Consider the following 20760-nt stretch of genomic DNA (forward strand, 5'->3'; position numbering starts at 1 on the left):
ACTATGTAACCTGGGGCAAGTTACATACTCTCCCTGTGCTCTAGTTTCCTATGCAGAATAGGGCTAATAAAAGCACTTATCATATAGGATTGTTATAAGGATTAAACGAGTTGATATATAAATAATGCCTAGAACACAGTGATAGTTGTCTATCAACTGAACAATCGTACAGTCCTAGACCATAAGACCCACTGTAACTATCTGGCGATTTTTCAACAACACAGACTTATTAAATAATCTAATCAAAGTCTCAAGTAAACTTTAACTCTTTGAAAGCTTTACTATATCAATTTGCCTTTTAGGTATTTAACTTAAGAACATACATAAAATATTACTCTAAAAGGAAAAAAAATGCCTTCTTTCCCCATAATATGAGTGGCTATTGAAAAAAAATGCGTACATGGTATTTTTTGATCTTGCCTAGGATGGATAGCCACAATAGCTATAGATACAACTGTCTTTTTCTCCACCTCTGAAGAAATATGTTCAATGTGTTTTGTTTTGAGGTATAATTTACAAACAATAAAACATACAGATCTTAAGTAATTAGTTGATGAGTTTAGATAATTAGATGTTATCATTCGGACACTCTTGATTCAAGTGCTACACAGTCCTTTCTCATATCATTAAAAAATGATAACTACGTTCTAAAATCTGTCCACGTAAGTCAGTTTAACCCATAATATAACTGACCTATTATAAAATAATGTGGCTACTATATGAGCTAAATAAAATTTTACTGACTGTTCTAAGTACCCATTCATAAAACAAGAAAAATGTTTCAAGTTACATCTAATTAACAAAACAACTTTTAGAAAACCACTTCAGTTGAGATCTGATGAGTTTATCTTATCTTAAAATTTTATTTGAGCCTAAATTAATGGGGGTTTATACTATAAATTTAACCAGAATTTTCAAAAAGAAAATAACTAAAAATAGCTCCCTAACATTATTTTACAGAAATGTGTTCCTGATATGTAGACCGAATCTTATTTTAAGTATGATTACTGAAAGTAAAACAAATACTACAAAGCTTTTTTGTAGTATTCTATATTATATTTTATTATTATAGATATGCTTATCCCTAAAAAACTTATAAAATGCAGCACTAATATACAAACCAATAACTGCTGTTTTTTCCTGCCAGAATTATTTCAAGAAAAAATATTTCCATAGATCACATAAGCAACTTTTAAAATTCTAGTTACCTGAAAGTTACAATAACAACATGAAACTGTAACATACATGGAACATGACTGGCCAAAAAGAAAGTGACATATTTAGAGAGGCAGTGATCAAAAAAGCATCAAAAGCAAATCTGAAGTTGCCTGGTTCACAAGAGGAACACTGAACTAAACCAGCAGCAGCAGGAGTGAAAAAATAAAGTCAGACCAACAAGAAAAGACAACAAGAATTGAAGCAAGTTAACGAATACCAATATTTCACAATTAATTTCATTTCTGGAGCTTTTCCCCAGTTTCTGTCAGTGATTTAAACCAACACTTAAAACTCAGGAGAGGAAAAGAAATTCAGTTGTTGATTCATAAGCTGCCTCAGGTTCACATTTATCTCAACAAATTAACAAGTTTAAATTTAACAAATACTTTCCAAGTATGTCCCATTTACATCCATATTATCATCTCTTCTAATCGAATTATGCTTTAAATACTAGCCACTCTCATGGACGTCTATGACTTTCTCATTTAATAAAAGATTTTATATTTCTTCCTAGATTTTATTTTTCCCTATTAAGTGTACTAAATGTTTGGATCTGGTTTCTAAATTGAAGATTCATATTGAAGAAAAAAGGAGAAATAGAAGTTCCTTGAATTCTCTAGTTGATAAAGTGTTAATTGTTCATAAAAAACAATTTGTCCTAACATATAAGGCATATAATCATCCTGTACATCCCAAATTGATGCAGCCTAAAATCTTATTTTCTAAAATGAAAGGGTGTATAGGTACAAAAGCTTGACCTACAGAAATTTTAAGAGGAAGAATGCTCCCAAAAATGAAGATTTTAAGAATAAAGAAAGGCCAGATACAACATAGGACACAGGAACATTTAAATATTTATTAGGACCTAGGCCCAGTACTAAATACTTACACTTAATGCATATTGTCTTTAATATAGACTAGAATTTCATTCTCAGTTTTGTAACTTAAAAGCATATAACGTCAGGTAAGTTATTCGCTATTTCTGGGCCTCAAATATTTTTGTTTTGTTTTTCTGTAAAATAAAAATAACACTTGCTGTAACCGTTACTGGCTGCTTTGGGAATCAAATGAGGTATCTGGAAATATCTTTAAATCTATAAAATTGAAATGGCTCTATAACTGTAAAAATAAAGGGTTGTTCTTATTTGAGGCTGCATGAGTTAGAACTGTCCTGTTTAATTTTAGTTTAAATGTCTCATTATAAGGCAACTCAATATGGTGTTTTTATAAAGAAAAAAATCCCAATAAATTAACTTAAATTCATTTTAGCATAAATTTTAGTTTCTTTTTAACACTTTTTAATTATCTGCTAGTAGTGCCAAACCAGAAAGGAAAAATGACTGCAAAATAACTTATGAACTCTATTTAAGTTTTCTACTTCTCCATGCATTTCGAACAAACCTCACAACTTTCATCATTTTATATTTTACCAGCCCGTCTTGACTGAAAAATTTACACATATTTTTTCTTTGAAAGAGAAGTTTAGATCTCACTTCTAAGTGAAAACTGCTTGTTCTTCAAAGGTAACATCAAGAATTTCTATTAATTCTCCTTAGTAGGAATAAATTACAAATTGGTTCATTTGGCAAGAAATCTACAACTTGTAACAAAGGGCCATGAAAACTGTTGTACCTTTTATTCCGGCAATCCTACACTAACAATATACTCCAAGAAAACAAAAAGTAAACTATACAAAGATATTCACAAGAGTGTTTATAAAAGAAAAAAATGAAAATAACCCTAACACATTACCCTAAGCAAAGCATGGTAGTTAGCCTGATGAAATATTACCCACATAGCTTTAAAAATGACAAGTACTCATTGACAGATAAAAGTTTGTGAAAAAGAACACAGAACAGTATGAAAACACTGATTACAAGTATGTAATTATGAGCATATGTATGGACATTAACAAACAGGAAGATACTCTCCAGCGACAAAAAATGTTCTGAAACAGAACATTTTTTCTGTTGAATTGTTTAAATTTAAGAATTGTTTTAAAAGCATTTCAAGCGAGATATAGTCAGATTACACTCAGTTTAAAAAAATATTTTTTAAAGGAAGAATTGAGGCAATCTGAAATTTAATTATTTAAATTTAAGCAAATTACAAGTACAGAAAAATATCAAGTCTCTGATAATGCTAGCAATACTCTTAAATCCAAAGTATAATTCTTTAGTGTATTAGCTGAGGCACTAGTAATCCCCTCAACTAATTTAATCAATTTTTCTTCAGAGTAGTTAATTCTAAAATAATGCATCTACAACTATTCAAGCCTACACATCTGTGAACCTCTAAAAATTTAGGTTGCCCAACTAACTGGTTTTAACGAGTGTACCAAACAATTACTTTCTTCCTAGGTCTCTGGATGAAAACGATAAGACTGATTTCCTGTTTCAGAACTCTGCTGCTGTTTAAAATACACACACCCCTCTCTACCGTTTTGCTCCCACTAAAAAACATCTAAGATTGACTACCAAAATAACAAATTATACAAAATATGGCTATAACTTATACAACAACTTTCAAAAAGATTATCAGTTCAAAAACATGCATTAGACATACTTGTCAATATTGTATACTTGAACTAAGCCAAATGCTAAATCTAATTTTCTAGAGCAAAATCATAATAAAGCGTATGAAAAATCATAAGTTAAAATTATAATATTGATCCAGCATTACTATAAAGTACATAAGAGGGTATCTTTATGCTTTAATCTTTATATTCGTTAGATTTATAAGTTATTTCTGTACTATCATTCTATTATAAAAGCCATGTTTTTATCGTTTATTTTACTAGAAGTGCCTATCTAAAACATTAGGTTTTAGCTAATCTAATAGCTATGCAAAATGAAAAAAGGCATTAACTTTTACAGAAAAAAGAGATTTAACAGTTAAGGTACAGAAGATGCCACGAGATGTGTCAGTAATTTGAGAACAAAGTCTTGTCGTACTTAGTGCCAATTCACTCAGTATTATTAGCAAACTGCATTCTGGGGGAAAAAAAGAAGATTCCAAGATTTCCAACTGCATCGATCTTTTAGATGCAACCATGAGCTAATTTCCTAATATTCAAAAACTACTACACATACAAGGTATTAAGAAAACAATGTTCTAATAAACATGTGTCTCTGGCAGTGGGTTTTCTTTTTCTTATTACATCAAAACTACAAAATTTTAAAATTTACTTCTAACAATCAAATTTACTTTTCAAAGAAAGTGCTGTTAATTTGAACCATTTTTAAGGAGAAAATCTCCAAATAAGCATGTTGCTAGATTGCTTCATTTTATATTTGGCTTTACTATAATAAAATCAAGTATCTCTATTCTTTATCTTAAGCCAGGAAATCATTTGCCTAAATGCAGTATTTTAATCTGGATAAGAACAATATGAACTAGAAATACATGTGAGTTTTAAAATATGAAGGCACACATAAGGCATTCATTACTACACTGGTAAAATTGTATTACTGATTTTATAATTGCCTCGTTCTAATATTGCAAAATATGATTCATATTCCCACTGAAGGTATTTTAATCATTATATCAACTTTATAATCACTTGAATAAGGTTTTTCAAAAAAAATCTGAAATTATACATATACTAAGATACTGATTAAAATTCATATTTTAAAATTTAATAATATGCAATTTTAAAATACACTAACAGATATGAGAGTAAGTCTACACTGCTTGGTCTGAGCAGAACACTCTTAATTTCAGTCAGCTATCTATAAATGCTTGTTCCTGAAGAGATACTATTTTTGTATGAATCCAATTATTGCAATTGGGGGAAAGCGCACAATTACTAATCAAAACTAGGTGTGGAATATTCATATTCAAAGGAAAACATACTAAAAATTGGGGGCTGAAATGTAAAAAAAAATATCTAATTAAGGAGTCAACTCTTTCAACCAGTAAACAAACTTAAAAAACAAAGTTTAACATACAGAAAGACAAAAATATCAATAGTTAGATGGGATAGGTAGAAATGAAAACAAGGATAAGGAAGATTTTTAAACTTTTAGCATTTGGATAAAAATCTCACCTACATATGTGTCTCACTTATTAAGAGATATAATTTATGTACACATTTTTTGTTTATCCAAAAAGGCATCATTCTATTCATGGTCTACAATTCAGGCCTCAACAATTCTATAAACTGAAGCTAGTAAAACAATCTATTTTAATCAGAGAGTAATTTGGAATTGGCAAGATGTTCCTAATACAAAAAATAGAGGCCCTACACACAAAGTTGCATTTTAGAACATAATCATATCTAAACTATTATATCTGATCACATTAATCATTTGGCATGAAATAAACTTCTCAGTAAAAAAGCAATGGCAACAGAATAAATAAAACAAAGTAGATTAAAGTTAACCAGATCCTATTAAGCCCAATACGCAAGTTTAAAGACTTCCATGCAACTTGGCAAGACCAAGCGCTCACGGGTTAAAAAAAAAAAAATTAAGTTATATAAACACTTTTGCAGTGGCTCAAAATGCAACAGAAAATTTTAAAAGGAGAGACTTGTTTACTAGCATACATACAAGAATTGAATTATAAAAGAAAAAAGAGAACCTAAAAACTATTTAAAGCAAATTTTTAAGGAATACTTATTAAATCAGTTGATTTTTATAATAATGAATTCCCATGTATCAACTGTTAAGAAAACAAGTTTAAAAATATCAAATTCTTGTATAACTTACTATCTCAAGTTAAAACATGTTTCCGCTTAAATACCCAATCTTGCAAAAAGTAAATGACTAAAATCCAGATAGATTTTCATTACATAATCTTTAGTTCTCAATCAGTATCTTTGTATTTTAGTAGAAAAACATTAACACCAGCATAACAATTAAATTTCATTTTTGTAAAAGCTTAAGAATTTTGCTTGGTCTCTAAAAGTCATAATTAATAGGTAATTTCAAAAACAAGTGTCAAAACCATTCATATCACTAGATTATCTTAACTTTTTCCTATATTTAAGTAACAGATGGCAAGCCTTAGTTCTTGGACACTACACAATAATCACAATCTGTGTGACCTTTTCAGTATTAAAAAGAATCCAAAATAGCCTTAATAACTAGCACCTTAGCAAATTTTACATTATTACACATAATCTTGATCACACTGGACAGAACCTGATATGCAAAACTGTATTATACTTTCAGTGTACTAAATTTTTTATTTTATATAGATTTCCTACAACTAGTCCATGAAAACTATTCAGATGTTAGATTGCTTCTTGAGTTTTCAAAAAACATACATGCATACAATCATAAAATGTTTTTGCCTTGACTATGTTTTGATTAGCACCCAAGAAGGTATATACCACATCTAGATCAAAATGTTCTTGTTTAACAACTGAAGCAACTTTACCTCATTTGGAAAAACGTTACTCCAACAAGTAATTTTGTTTAAAAAAGAATGTTTCTTCCTCAATATTTTTTTAGTCTAACTAAATTAATAAATTCATTAAGAATTATCATTTGGTTAATAAGGTTGAAATTATTTCCCTTCTTTATAGTATCTGACACTTAAAAATGGTATCTAACAAACTAACATGCGATTTTTAATCACAAAATTTAATTTTGATCATAAATGCAAATACACAGCAAACCTTCATCAATTAATATCACTAATTACAGAGGCGACTATGCAAATATAAACTATATCATTCAAAATATGCTCTAGGGAACAGTAAAATCATGACAAGCCATACTTTTTCTCATTAAAGACAGGAAAGCAACAGTTACAATTACCTTAACATAAAATGATGTAATAGTTTATTCAAATTACTTTTATATTCACTTTAATTTCAACACGAATATTCCTACAATAGGAAAAAATTTAACAGATTAAGTGTTTAAATTTCATCTCATCTAAATAAGTAAAATATGCTTAAATTTTAAATATGTAATAGGTTCCCTATAAATAAAAAAACTTCAAGACTCCAACACTTCAGCTATTTTTTGTGTAACAGATTATGATTTTGTGAATCAAATCATGAAAATCTTTCCTAATATTTAGGCCATCTTAAATCCACTCTAAAAAAAAATCAGAGAATAGCAGGAAAAAAATATTAGCTAAATACTGGAAATGAGTTTAATGTATAAAACTACAGGGAAATAAATATTTTTGATGACTTCATTTAAAAATCATTTTAAGCAATTATGAGGTTGTGCTTTGGAAATTGTTCAAACACACACACTCCTAGTAAGTTCACTATGATTAATTACATTTTAAAACAGATGCATCTGAACAAACTAGAAGCTATGGAAACATGAAGTTTCAGAGAAGTAGGACAGGTAATTTTTTAAAATTCTCTTTAATTACTTATGCTCTTATTTTAAAAGTATACTTCAAGTAGAAGCAAATGGAGTTTTTTATTCATACATTAAAATAAGTCTAATTCAATTTAATTACAGTAATAGATGCTGTTTTTCTTAACAAATCTGATAAAATATTAATATCTCTGACTATCTCCTGTAATTTCAAAAAGAATCATAAGACTCAGTCAAAACTTAAATTTCATAAGAATTTTTGAAATAAGGCTTAACATTTTATTCTGCTTGTGCAAAGTGAGAAGCAAAGTAAATTGTAAAATCAAGCAAACAGAAAAAAATCACAGCAAACAATCTATTCCTAGAACACTTTCGTAATTATGTTTGTCTGCCTTAAAAACAAAGCAAAAAAAAATTTCAGAATCCACTAAGCTACTCCCTTGGCATCTTCTCATATCTGGACTATTCTAAGACTCAGTTCCAAACTTTTCCAAAAACTTCACTTTAGTACAAGTTTTTAATTTAGATAAATAAAGCTCTTTAATTCGACAGGCTGACACAGCAAATTTAGGGTCTATAAAAGAATGTAACACATGCATCAGAGAGCTTTAGAGTCAATCCTACTTTTTCCTCTGGAAAGATATGAGTTTTTATAACTTGTCAAAATTTGCCATTTTACATCAGCACATTTAACTTCACCATATCTGACTATAATAAAAGCATTTTAGAATAAAAAAGTGTAAGATTAAAGAATGCATTAAACAACAACAAAAAACAAGTATACTGAGAACAAATTATCTCCCAACAACTACATAATTAAAGGAAACAAGCTAAAGGTTACTTTAAAAACTACTGGCAATATAAAAAAAAATTTTTTTAATGCTTTTTTTAAATAATGCATACCCATCCTGTTAAAGCAGTTCTATGTAACATCCTTCTGAATCTCATGCAGGGCATTACACTTGCACATGATTATTGAAAACCTCTTAGCCTTTTTTTAACAGAATCTGAAAGCAACAATTTCACATCAGCCTAGATACACATGAGCCATCTTCAAATCTTTTTGTTACCAGGGATATCTTTTGTGAACAAAGTTCTTACTATAAATAATACTGGCCTAGCAGCAGTCAGAAAACCTAAATGTTAAAAGCCTAGCTCCATCATTTATCAGCAATTTCACCTTAAATTCCACAACCTAAGGGCAAAGGTACTGACTTTCATAGAATATTATACTTATTATATACCAGATGTTTTATACCTCTAATCCAGGTTTTCTCAACCACAGTACTATTGGCAATTTGGACCAGATAATTCTTTGTTGTGGGAGGGGCTGTCCCGTGCACTTTAAGATGTTGAGCAGCATCCCTGGCCTCCACCCAATAGATGCCAATAGCATCCCTGCCCTCTTGACCTCCCAGCTGTGACCACAAAAAATGTCTCAACATTGCCAAATGCCCAGACAAGATGGGAGGGGATCATTCCAGTTGGCAATCAATATTCTGAAAATATCTAAAGTATATTTCTAACAAACCTATAAAAACAACCCAACAAGAATTTTTACATTACAGATGTGGAAACTAGGGTTCAGGAAGGTTAAGTAGTGTATCTTTTATTACACAACTGATCAAGAGGCTGAGCAAGGATTTAAGCTAGACTGTAGACCTGATTCTCAAATCTATTCTTCTTCCATTCCACTATACCACCTTTCTAAACTCATTGCTTCATTTACAAAATCAGGATATTTGCCATGCTGAACTATTTAGGGTTTACAAATCAAATGCAATAATGTGTAAATTCTATTAACCTAAAGGAGATAACAATGCATAAGGATTTGCTTGATTGGAGACAATGTAATACAGCAGTATACAAAGTATGATCCCCAGACCACCAGCATCTGCATCACTTGGGAACTTGTTAGAAACACAAATCCTAGGCCCCAACCCAGACCTAATGAATCAAAAACTTAAAGGTGGGGCAAGTAATCTATGGTTTAACAAGCTCTCCAGGTTATTCTGATGCATAACCACTGATGTATAACATATTCAGAAAAATATTCCACCAGGTACCCCAAAACCCTGCATCCTTCTTTGGACTCCATCTTCTACCAGCTTTTAACAAGTTACTAATCCTATCGGAGCTACGATTCCTATAGTACCAAAAAAAAAAAAAGAAAAAGAAAAAGAAGAAAGCAATGCTTGCCCTATATCTTAGGTTGTCTCCTTTTTTCTTTGCCAAATCAAATAAGCTAATGATTAAGAAAAGGCTTTGTTTAAAAAAAAAAAAAAAACTAAACAAATATAAGATCGCTAAGGCATACGCTAGCTTATTCTATTACTTTAATTAAAAATTTTAAAAAGTCCTTCTGATTCAAGTTTTAATGTTAAATTCATTTAACATTTTTTTATATTTCATAAATAAATAAAAATGTTAAATGAATTTTACAACATGGCTAAATTAAGCCTGGCAAAGCAGTTTTCACATTATGGGGGGGATGGAGGGGAGAAACAGAGAAAAACCCAGGCATCCTATTTTATCTCTGAAAGACTCAGAGTAAAGTAATTCAGAAACACACATTTAAAAAATACCTAGCAATCAAGCTTAGTAACATCCCCCAAACTTCATTTTAAAAGTAGAAAAAGCTTTTCAATTCTATTTATCTCCAATCAGTTCAGAGTAACTAGAATACTTTAAAAAAAAAAAGAGAGAGAATGTCACTAATTCATGAGAGGAAAAGAATTTTAAATGGAAAAAAAATGCATACATTTTAAAACAGTTGTTTGCAACTATGATCATGTATGCTACATTTATAAATCACTTTAGGAATACATCCGATTTGAAGAAGACCTAATTCAAATCACAATGCATTTCATAATACCTTAAATTATCCTCTTTAAAAAAATATAAAAAGAGAATGCAATCCTTGCAACTATTACTAAAGAGGAGAGAACCTTAATGTATTTTAGCCTAAAATTCTACAAAAATCAAAGGAAATAAAATTCAAAAACTATTCTGAAGGGCTTTAACAATATTAAATCGACTGTAGTTTTGGGTTGTGATTTAAAGCAAAACATAGGTGCATGCAGCATTAGAGAGACACAGAAAGTGAGAGAGAAAGCATTTTAGACAACTCAATTTTCCCAGATGGCAAAATGCACAGTTCAATCTACATCCTAGAGGTGGACCAAAATATAGCCAGTTTTACAACACATAACATAATATGTAAAAATAACATAATCAGTCACATATATAATTAAACAGGACACTATTCATTCTGCAATGCAAAACAAATAAACAAGCAAAAAATAAACTCACTGAAAATCAAGTGTTTCACTACTGAGGGTACTGTGATATAGCTGGGAGACCAATAAAGGCAAAGACAAAATAATGATTCTTTGCACACATAATAGTCTTTACCAGGCAGGTCTCAAGCTTATTCCATCCTTCCCCATATCGGATAAGAATAAGTGAAATAAAGAAATCCTTTAGCTCTTTTTTCCCATTTCTAGGGCCTAAAATTATATTGAGAATGTTGATTAAAAATGAAAATGGTACACAGTACAATGATTTAACACTATATTTAAATTCCTATATTATATTAATGCACTGCCAGAATATATTAAGTGTAAATAGTATTCTAACAAATGCAACTGGCATTCAAAGTTGCATGATTACCCCAAAACCTGAACTTAAAAAGAAATGCTTAGAAATATACCTTTTTTGATAAACAGTTTACATAATTCTTGTATCGTACATTTAAAGTTTTCTTTCATTTTAGGTGGAGATTACTCTTTGTGGCTAAAACCGCACAATATTTAAGTTGAGCTATCTTTAACACTAAAGAAAATTTACTATTATAACAAATTTTTATTCTAAAATTTCTACTTTAGTATACTATAATAAGCAGTTTTCATCTTATCTTAGTATTTTAAAGCAAATACTTTTTGATTAACTTCTTTGGTCAATAGTATGAGGAAGCAAAGCTTTACATTCTATTTATGATGAAACAGCAAAATCACAGACATGTCATAACTCAGAGCTCCTAAAAGAATGCCCCTATTTTAAAAAATATCCAGAACGTGAATCAATTAAAATTCTAACATATCCAAAACTAAGGAAATTCAGTTATAATCACTGTTCCTCCCATAAATGAAAAAAACAATTTCTCATACATTAGTAATCTGAAATTATAATTTTTAAAAGGAACAGTTACCATTTAAGTATTTACAACATGGCAGGTACTATGCTGATTTACTTATATTATCTCTTTATTCTTCAAGAAAAACTTTATGTCAGTAGCTACCATTATCTCCATTTTACAGATAAAACAGATCAAGAGGGTTAATTAACCTACTTGAAGTCATCCAGCTACTAAAGGGCAGAACCAGGATTTTCACACAGGTAGTCTGGCTCCAGAGCACACTGCCACCCTAAAATCTATAATGAAACAATGTACACACAATCTGTAGATAAAACTAATACTCGATATCTTAATGTAATTTAAAATAGATTTAACCTTATTTGAAAATTCTAAAACAGTATCCACCAAGGTAATCTCTTTTTCAAAGAGAAAAAAAGTTCATTTTCAAGAAACATTATGGTACTTTGTTAATTTTATATTTTTTACACACATTCACTGTGAATCTAACTTATGCTTTTGAATATTGTGTATACAATCTTCTTTCAACACTACATAAAGATTAAGAACCTTTTGCTGGCAGGTACAGCCACAGTATCCATTTGTCAATATTCTCAACATTACCATCAAGTGTACACCTAATAAATTGAAGTTATCCACCCATCTCTTCAATGCCAACTGTTGCAAATAAAGATAATCTGCATTAACAATACTTGAACAAAATTAAAACTTCCCATTCAAAATTAATTCACCACTAAATTATGTTCATTCTTTTTATCGTAATATTTTTCCAACAGCATTATTTTTTATTCTAGTGTAAATTATTTTGAAAGAACCAAATTGCTAATACCTTATCTCTAATCAATGAAAAAAATTTGAAAAATTAGAGGATGGGTGAATATTCAAATCTGATATATTAATTTCTCCTTTCCTGACAAAGTATTTTACATTAGTAAATGCATATATTCAACATTTACAAAGAGATTCATTATTCACAGACCAAAACACTTTGACCACCTAGCAAAGAATACGGCCTGTATTAAAGAAGATATGTTTGCTCAATAAATCCTTATCAACATAAGGTTATTCAGTCTAACCTCAAAATTACTGATATCTCTGATAAGTGCACTAATTTCAAAGTAACCAGATAGAAAGCAATTATAAAACAGAACTGAATATTTACCGAAATCATTACTGACCCCAATCTCACAAGACGATACAAATGTCTTAAATCATTATCCTTAGAACAAATCCTAACACCTTTCCTTAATGAATTCAGGCCACGAAAGAATTCTCCAATACTGACTTTTCTTAAAATCAAGTTTATCTAACAGAATAAGAGAAAGAGAAGAAAAGGTGAATAAGAATGAGGGTTCTATAAAATAGAAATAAAAATTCAGAACTAATGGTCCCTACAGGAAAAAAATATACCAAATAAATGTCCTATACTATCATTAATAACATCTTCTGGAAGCTAAATCCTTATAGTACAGCCAAGGCCTTACATTTCAAGTAACTGTCATGTGCATGCACACTTCTAAACTTCTCGTTACAAACTCTAATTTCACATACATTAATATAAAAACACTTGCTATTCTTTTGTCTTACTAAAAAGGCTGAAGTAAAAATTTTAAAATAGAATGTTTACTTAGTGTGAATTAATGTTGAAACTTTGTGAATTGATTTTCCCATAATAAACACTACTGCATCAAAAGTCACTGAAGTGATTACTTTTTAAGCGCCTTAAAAATTATTAAAAAGCATTAGGCTTATCACCAAACAAAAATACGAATGGGGCAAATCTCAAAATGAGAACACTTGAAAATAAGAACTGAAGATTTCACTTTCAAAAAGTAAGAAATTTTGTAACATTAATGTATGTTCTGCAGAAGCAAGCACAGAATTTTGTAACATTAAGAAGTTTGTATACTGTAAGTGGTTATTAGGAAAAGCAGATATACTGTTCCATACAAAAATTAAAATATCACAAATTACTTTTCTCATGTTAAAATTCTAAAAGGTAATACACACAAATGCATCTTTCTCTATCTTTCTAAAACTGAATTTAAAACTAAGGTGGTGAATTTCACCATATTTTACAATGCTTATTCTCTTAGTATTTGACTATAAGCAATGTAAATCTGCGTTAATGACAGTAATACGGTGCAAACATTTACAATGAACAGCAATAAAATTCCTTTTTCCTTGCATTAAGTCATATAAACTATAAATTACTCTCTTTTCACATGGGCTTTATTCTTGAATAAGCTTTATGAAAATGAAGTCTGTAAATTATCACACCAGCATAGCCTGGTCATGTTGTACAGGAAAGAAACAGAACTTAGTATACACATAACAGTGTAAAATAAAAATTGTGACTAGAATTTTAAAAAAGCCTCAAAGTATGGTCATTTCAGTTATCACTAATCTTAAGATAATACAGCTAATTTCAATAGTCACCATATTCTGTATGTTAAAAATATTCCCTCTGAAGGTTAATAACAAACTTATCAAACAATAAAAATACAATAGCCTAATGTTTCTATGAAATCTAAACACAAATCTAGATATTTTATAGCCTCGTGTTCAGCACTGCTTTCCAAACATTAAGAATAAAACCTTACGAACAAACTATTTTTAGAATAATTCAATCTTGCAAAAATCTTTTACAACCAAATTATGGTCCTCAATTTTCCTTTGAGAAATCACTTCATTATTAATTAATCTATCAGATAAAAGTTGCTTTTATAAAAGAATTTAATTTTCAACAGAGTAGCTGCTGAAACAGATCCTACAACCTGCCAGAGACAAAGTCTTCAATGGCCACTTTAATTTTTTTCCCCAACAATAAACACAAAACACTAAAGTGAAACCAAGCAAACCAAAGTGCTTTGGTATATCAAAATTATTGGAAATGTAACGATCAAAAAAAAAAAAAAAAAAGTAACACTTCACTGACTTTTTCCTAAGTGATTTTTTCATATCAACATTTGGCTCAATAAAACCACAACTCTAGAAATTAAGTGTTATTAGTCATTTGATGCAATATTTGATACTGCTTTCTATGCATACCATAACGAAAAATACAGTTTTAAAGAAAGTTTTAAATCACATAAATTTCACATATAGAGGTACACATACTCTAAAATAAAAGGAGAAATGGCCAACCACCTCACTACTCACATATAAGAACCCGATAGAATAATTTTAGTCTTATAACCCTGATAATTTTAAATCAAATGGGTAAAGTAAAAATAGCATGAACATATTCTGATTACTAAAAGCAATCTGTCTACCAAAGGCATTCTAGAAATTTTTTTGAATAGGGATTTAAAAAAAAATTTTTTTTCATTAATTTGTTCTTATATACCTAGATGAATGTCAATACATACCAATAGTACACTACTTCTGAAATGTTACAAATGATTTAGTGTCCATAATTAATTATCTTATAGGCAAGCAGGTCAAGTTCAGCCTTAGTAAAGTTTTTCAATTAATGTAATCTCCAAAATTTCCAATTATTTTTTTCCATTATTGTTTTTAACTTAGAAACTGTTACATTTTATGGACTATTTCTTTGGAAACTTTTATCGTCATTTCAAAACAAAAAACTTGGGGAAAATTAACTGTGCACATTTACGTGCAACTACATAATCCAAAGGAATAAAACCTCTTCAAACAGATAACGTCTCCTTAAAAAAAAAAAATTCCCCACAATTTTTAGCATATACACGTTGGTGTTGGCGTCACTCGACCTTAAGCAAAATATTTATTGATATTTGTTTTGCTAAGAAATAATTTTTATGAATATTAACATTTAGGCAATTATATAATTTCAACTAAATATTAAACTGCTACAATTCACACTACCAACATTTTGGCCTTAATAAAATGCTTGTCACCTCAGATCAATAATTTGATTGTTTTTCACGCCTTATACACTAGCCTACGAGTAACCCTTCAATTCCTGTAATACTTTCCATTCTGCAAAAAGGAGGGCTCTATCCCCATCCTTGATCAAAACTAGTTTATTATATCTGAAACTGCAAAGATTTAATGCCTTTCAATAACCACTATCTTTTGAAGTACAAAAGCCTTTTAGACAACCAAAACTATACACCATTAAAATTTCTTGGGTTTCTGTCTTATTTGACAAGCTGACTCAGTAAATTTAACACTGCATGAAAGAGCTAACATACCTACATTCTGAAGTTGGAATAATCCACTCTTGCCAGCATTTCTGGTTATTAGACGGTAAATTATACTTGGCATGCTACACAAGTCAGAGTAAATTTAAGGGATACCCAAAGCTGTCAGAGAACCTGAAACTTAAATAATGTAAGTAGCAATTCTGGCATCACAAAACTTAAATTTCAAGTGAGAACTGAAGTTTAATCTCTGCAAACACCATTTGCTACACTCAATCCCTTGAACCTACACATTATCATCTGGGATCAAAACCCACTCGATCTCCATGCTATTACGTGTGGCAAGAGCACTGAATATAAAATGCTACCCTGAACTGCGAATTTCATGCCCTATCCTACATCACCCCATCAGGAGAGAAAAAAGCAAATTTAACAAAGATCTAATAAGAGCGCCTTATGAGGTATATAGTATGGCTCTATTGATTTCAACCGACAGAACTTCTAAATGCAGGTCAAAGTTGTAATTAACTTAGTTTAAGAATACAAACCATACTTTTGTCCTCAAATGAGCACCATATATGCTTAAAATGATTCTGCTTCTAAAATTATGCAAATCAGCTCACAACTCACATTTTATAAGAATCTATCAATGCAACCCAGGAAACTAAGAACAATCACTGCAAGATTCTGATGCAATATGCGTACGTGAAGCACGAATTTTCATTTTAATCTGATCTGCACCCTTGATCTAGGGCCTAAAGCCAAGATTTAATGGAAATATGCTCAACCTCAAAGCATCTATTTTTCTGTTCATTTAGTAGACCGGATTACCGAGCTCACTAATCCACTGACAGCGTACTGTATCCTGTATTAACGGACAATAGCCCTTAGGAAGAGACCCTATACAAGCTAAGAAACCAATCGGTGCCTTGACACTTGCAACCAGGCAAGAGTTCCCTCTAGCCGAACACACCCTACGTTAAATGCATTCAAGAGACACAAAATGTATATAATCTAGAAATTCGACCAGGGTTAAATGTTATAGTCACCCAAACTATGGAAATTTTTCGCATTCGTCTACTCCCACGTTCTAAGAGTGACAGAAAGGCAAAGGAGCAGCCGCAGAAATGGATACAGGTCAAGTCTAAGTCGAATCCATCCTCTTGATATCTCCTTTTGTTTCTGCTAACGATCTCTTTGATGATGGCTGTCATGTCTGGGAGCCTGTGGCTGAAGAAAAAGGAGGAGAGAGATGGCAGAAGCTGCTGGTGGCGGGGCTTCTTCTGCAGGATGGAAATGGCTTTGGACTTGGCGGTAGCTGATGCCCCTCGCTCTGCTGCCGCTTGGCTCTGGACCGCAGCCGGGTAATGGCTGCTGCGGCGGCTGCTGGATGGTTGCAGCGACTGGGCCTGCTTCTCCTCAGCAGCCAGAGGCCTGGCAGCGGCGGCAGCTGAACGGGGAGAAGACGAATAATCCTCGGAACGGCTGCCTCCTCCGGCGGCCTCCGGAGCCCGGGCCAAGGGGGGTGCGGCGGCGGCGGAGGGGAGGTTTAAAACCGGCCCGGGTCCCTGGATGTGCCGCCGCCGCCGCCGCCGTGTTGGAGGCAGTAGAAGGGGAGAGACCAACTCTCCGGCGTTCCCAGTTCTGGAAATGGTGACAGGCGACTCCGATCCCCTCCCCGGAGCTGCAGCCGCTGCGGCTGCCGCCGCCGCTTCTCCCCCCCGCTCCAGGAGCGGGAGGTGCCGCCGCCGCGCCTCAGCCGGCTCCCGCCTGAGCCCACGGCTTCCACCTTCCCTTTCAGAAGCCGAGGAAGAGGGTGCTGTACGGTTAGAAAAGAAAACGAAGAGGAGACGAGGAACGCCGCCGCTGCCGCCGCCGCCGCCGGCCGGCCGGCTCCCCGAGGGCGCTGCCCCCGCGGCTGCTCACAGGCGCTGAGAGGGGCTCTGGGCCGCGGCCGCTGCCGTCTCTCATCTCCCTCGCCTGAGCCCGGCCTCGCCTCACAGCGGCTCAACTCTCAAACTTCCATCATGGCTGCAGCTTCCGAGAGGAGAGAACTGAGCGCAGCCGCGTCCCAGCGTCCGATCGTGTATCCTGCCGCAGTGCACAAAGAGTTCCGCCACATCACCGTCCGCCGGACTGCCCGCCCCCTCCGCCACCACGCGGGGAGCCCGAGTGCCTCGGGAGTCGGAGGGGAGGCGGGAGGCGGACGCGACCGCGCTGGAGGAAGGACAGGGTAGGGCAAGGGAGGTAGGGAGGGGCCGAAGCGAAGTTCGGGTGCGAGCGCCGAGCCCCCAACCTGCAGGCGCCACTGAGCATGCCCAGTGTGACTGTCCGGGGCTCGCTCAGACTTGTTCCGAGGCGCCCGCCAGTAGCTGCACTTGCCGCGGCTGTTTCTGCAGCAACGCAAGACAGGAGGAACGAGCTAAGGCTTGGTCTATGCCCAGAAACCCAGCCGGAGGCAGGGTAGACTGTTGGGTGGGTAGCAGGGCTGAAGGTGAAAGCTGCGGCGAATGCATTGAGCGGTGTCACTGACGCGAGTCTGAGTTTACCTGTGCACAGGTGCAAAGGACCGGATGACTGCACTGGTCAGTGTACAAGGAAACGCAGGGACGATCCCTATAGTGAGGACACCCCTCCCCCTGCCTTTGCCCCCAGATTTCCCTAGCACTGCCTACAGCCTCACTTTCCTTTTTCACCGCTGTCGGATCACAATCGTTCGCAGGGATTTGACTGCAGCAGCCTTTCCGAGAAAACCCACCTCCCGTCCCCTCCCTCCCCGTGTCCTCAAGGTGTCAGTCTTAGCACAAAGAACAACCTCCTATTGTGTCTCCAGTGTGTATCACCTCATCCGGCTCTCTTTCACCGCCCCACCTCCCGCTTCCCCGGCAAGTCGGCTCATTTGCCCTAAAAATATGAAAGCTCCCAGCTGAGCACGCTGTGAGCGCATGGCCCCTGAATTTCTGTATCGTAAAGGACAACTGTCCAGGTAGACTGAAAGCAGATCTCCTGGGTTGATACACCCTGCAGCCCCTTGCATTGCCCCCTGGAGTGCTGAGCATTTCCCCCACGTCGGGCTCCAGTTGGGTTCACCGCATTGAACTCAAGCTCGGTCTCCAGAGGCTACCTCGCCCCGCCCCGCCCCATTTGAGCCGCTATGAAAACCCGGAGGGGTGGATCGCCCCAGAGCCAGGTTCCGCGCTTCCCCAAGCGGGCGGTGCAAGCTGGAGGCGGGGTTGCTGGGCCGGAGTGTAAAGTACGGGACGGTAGGAAACTGCAGCCCCTGCGAGTGGGCGGGGTCGAGGAGACTTAGGAGGGTTTAAGAGGAGGTGGAGGGATACACAGGCTACAGTCGGAACTACTTTCAGGAGGAGGTCACGTGTGTTCCTAGTTGGGGAACTTTCCAAATTCCCACTGCTCTATGATAGCTGGGAACGCGAGCTTACTTTGCCCGCGGTATTCCCGCTTTGTGCGGGCAGCAGGACCCTAGAGCCTCCTGTGTCGCGGCGGAAAAACTGGCTCAGAGGAGCGATCCACCGGAGTGCTGTCGCCTGGGGAGCTGGTTACACAAGCACCTACATCCAAGCACGTGCCCCCGCCTCCCCGCGCCGCTGGCCGCCGCCGCTGATTTCTTGCGGAGCGACGGTTCCCAAGCTGGTCCCAACCTTCGCCTGCTACACAGAGCAAGCTAAACTGCCGAGACCTGAAACTCCTAGATCTGAATTGGCTAACACTGCGCGTTCCCAACCGTGGAAGAAGGGGTTTGGCCTGGGGGGCAGAGGTCTGGTTCCTCTCGCTTGCTAGTGCCCTTATCCTTAGGGCGAACCTTTCTGGTGCCGTGCTCGTGAGGCAAAAGGTATCTCCTGCAGCAGCCAGCTGCTTGAATTCACCGATGTTGCATCAAACTTCAAGTCACTATCCCTGAGCTGGTGAACGTGCCCCACCTATTTTAAACTTAGCCAAGTGACTTATCTTGTCGGAGAACTTAGTCAATGGCCGTCAGCCCAGAATAAACCTGTCAAGTAGGCTAAAGCCCCGATTAGTTGACCTATCCCCGTGAGAGACCTAATTCAGAAATGCTAAGAATTGATGCGCTTTTACCCCGACATTGATCAGCTGCAAAGCGAGTTGTCCACCTGCTTAGAGAAAACAGGCATCAATAACACTAACCTAGGGATTTCTTCCTTTTCTTTTCCCTGGGAAGTAGAACTCAAGGAGACAATTGGAGTCCAAAAGTATGAGTTGAGACGTAGGCTGAGGTACTGGATGGTTTTTAGATCTGAGAGAATAAGGATCAATTTACGTGTGTATTACAATAATGGAGACAGTGCCTAGAAAAGTCTAAAGACAATTTATTCAGTGTATGAGACAGAAGATTGTATATGAGCACATCATTGTGGCAGGCAGCCCCTGAAGACTAGAAACCCCTAGAGACCCAGCTTAGAAGCTACGGGCCATTACCTAACTCCAAAACTAATTAAACCAGAGATATTTACAGTGTTCTTAAGAGATCTCGGAGGCTCCATAAAACTTGTCATTTATATACAACATTCTTTTAAGATAGCTCTGTAAGAGTTAGCAACCTGCAAACCTTCAATATTGATATTTATTGGAAGGAAGCTGGTTTTGCGTATTTTCCTGGTCACCCTGGGGGAGGCAAGGGACACAAGAGGAAAGTGAAATGGAGAGCAACCTGGAAAGGATAGGAGAAAGGCCTGCTCTTACTTTGCTTTTCAAAGATGAAAATCCTGTCCACACAGCCTAGTGTGAGCCAGAGACTTCTTTATTTTACAAATAAGTAAAGATAAGGAGTCGCTGATGTGGAGGTGTTCCACTAGTTTACATGGTAAGAACTTGAGCTGTGCTCAATTGAATATCAATCCCACTTGGTGGGGAAAGGCAAAGTGAAGATGAAGTTAAATGAAGGGAAGTGGCTTGGGAGGGGTAAAATGTCCGTTTATTTCTCAGGTTG

At 35.1% G+C, this 20760-nt stretch overlaps 2 protein-coding genes across 3 annotated transcripts in view; one reads left to right on the top strand and one right to left on the bottom strand.

Annotated features, from left to right (window-relative positions):
* The window catches only part of PTEN (phosphatase and tensin homolog), a 79408-nt gene extending 61394 nt beyond the window's left edge, over positions 1-18014 (bottom strand). Inside the window, exon 1 of one of the 2 annotated variants that reach the window (XM_011361615.2) lies at positions 16927-18014. In XM_011361615.2, coding sequence (XP_011359917.1) covers positions 16927-17005 — 79 coding nt within the window. In that variant the 5' untranslated portion in view covers positions 17006-18014. The remainder of the gene's footprint in view (positions 1-16926) is intronic. The other variant, XM_023531461.1, reaches the window with a different exon arrangement.
* Positions 18015-18945: 931 nt separating this feature from the next.
* On the top strand, positions 18946-19615 carry KLLN (killin, p53 regulated DNA replication inhibitor). Its single transcript, XM_011361643.2, is given in 4 exon segments — positions 18946-19068; positions 19071-19215; positions 19218-19396; positions 19398-19615. Coding segments are annotated over 4 exon segments (642 nt in total). The 3' UTR covers positions 19593-19615.
* The last annotated feature ends 1145 nt before the right edge of the window (positions 19616-20760 follow it).

Source organism: Pteropus vampyrus, unplaced genomic scaffold (assembly GCF_000151845.1).
Source record: "Pteropus vampyrus isolate Shadow unplaced genomic scaffold, Pvam_2.0 Scaffold68, whole genome shotgun sequence".
NCBI lineage: Eukaryota > Metazoa > Chordata > Mammalia > Chiroptera > Pteropodidae > Pteropus > Pteropus vampyrus.